Source organism: Mandrillus leucophaeus, unplaced genomic scaffold (genome assembly GCF_000951045.1).
Source record: "Mandrillus leucophaeus isolate KB7577 unplaced genomic scaffold, Mleu.le_1.0 Scaffold282, whole genome shotgun sequence".
Classification (NCBI taxonomy): Eukaryota; Metazoa; Chordata; class Mammalia; order Primates; family Cercopithecidae; genus Mandrillus; species Mandrillus leucophaeus.
Genome location: NW_012102943.1, coordinates 549,898 through 551,022, shown reverse-complemented (window position 1 = coordinate 551,022; position 1,125 = coordinate 549,898). Strand labels below are relative to the sequence as shown.

At 45.4% G+C, this 1,125-nt stretch overlaps 1 protein-coding gene across 1 annotated transcript in view; it reads right to left on the bottom strand.

Moving 5' to 3' along the window:
- Positions 1-1,125, bottom strand: part of FAT2 (FAT atypical cadherin 2) — a 71,434-nt gene that overhangs the window by 33,674 nt on the left and 36,635 nt on the right. The window contains exon 11 of the mRNA XM_011985299.1: positions 437-590. Coding sequence (XP_011840689.1) covers positions 437-590 — 154 coding nt within the window. The remainder of the gene's footprint in view (positions 1-436; positions 591-1,125) is intronic.

Genomic DNA, 1,125 nt, shown 5'->3' with positions numbered 1-1,125 from the left:
AAAGAAAGAGGAAGGAAGGAAGAAAGGAAGGAAGGAAGGAAGGAAAAGGGAAAGGGAGAAAGGAAAAGGAAAAAAGGAAAGAAAAGGAGGGCAGAGGGGAGGGAAGGAAAGGAGAAACCAAGGAGTCAGCTGTGCTAAAATAAATTTTAAAAGAATGAAATTAATCCCCTTAGCATTCTGCATTTTTTCTTAATTTAGCTCATTTAAAACCACTAATTCAACAACTCCATTTCCCACTAGATTGTAAAGGCCCAAATCTTGTCTTATCAGCCTATTTATTATGTCACCAGTACAATGCTTGGCACATAGGGCCAATATATGTTTGCAGATGGATGAGTGAACTCCTGTTTCTTCTCCAAGGAGAATACCATGGCACTGCGCACTTGCTATTCAGTAAAGATGTTCTTGTCTTGATCCTGCAACTTAGGAAACCCACCTGTATGAGGATCCAGCTTGAATTCATGCGCCCCAGGGCCATGCAGAGAATATGTGATCTGAGCATTGGTATCAGTGTCCAAGTCTGTGGCAGAAACCTTCAAAATGAAGTGTCCTGGAAATACATCTTCATGAACCTTGCCAGTATAGACAAGCTAGAGATGGAAAGACAAAGAAGAGGGAGATTGTGGGAACTGCATTCAGATCCAGAGAGAAGCAGAGTGACTGACTGAGGGAGGCAGAAGCAGAAAGAGAGACACTAAGAGGGCAGAGATGAACAGAGACAGAGAGAGAAAAAGAGAAGCAGAGAGAGCGAGGGAGGGGAACAGAAGGAGGTAGAATAAAATGAAACATGCAAGGAAAATTGAGGTTTAAAACAGGAAGAGGATGACAAGAGAACAAGTCAGAAAAGAGAGAATGGAGAAGTTCTGCCATCCAAAAGCCCACAGGCAGGGCTAGAAGGGACTGCTACAACTTCTTCCACCCAGTCCTTTGAGGCTTTTGGAGGAGGAAGGAGAGATGAGCCTGACGCAAGCATTCTGGAAGGTGTCAGGTCAACCTCCCCTGCCTCTGTGGCGAGGCCATGCTATTAAGCTCATCTCCCTGACTATATTCCCAGGACAGACCCTTGACCTCTGAGTCAGGTCTGGACTCCAGTGGCTCCATCGCTTGGCCCACCCTCCCTTTGCT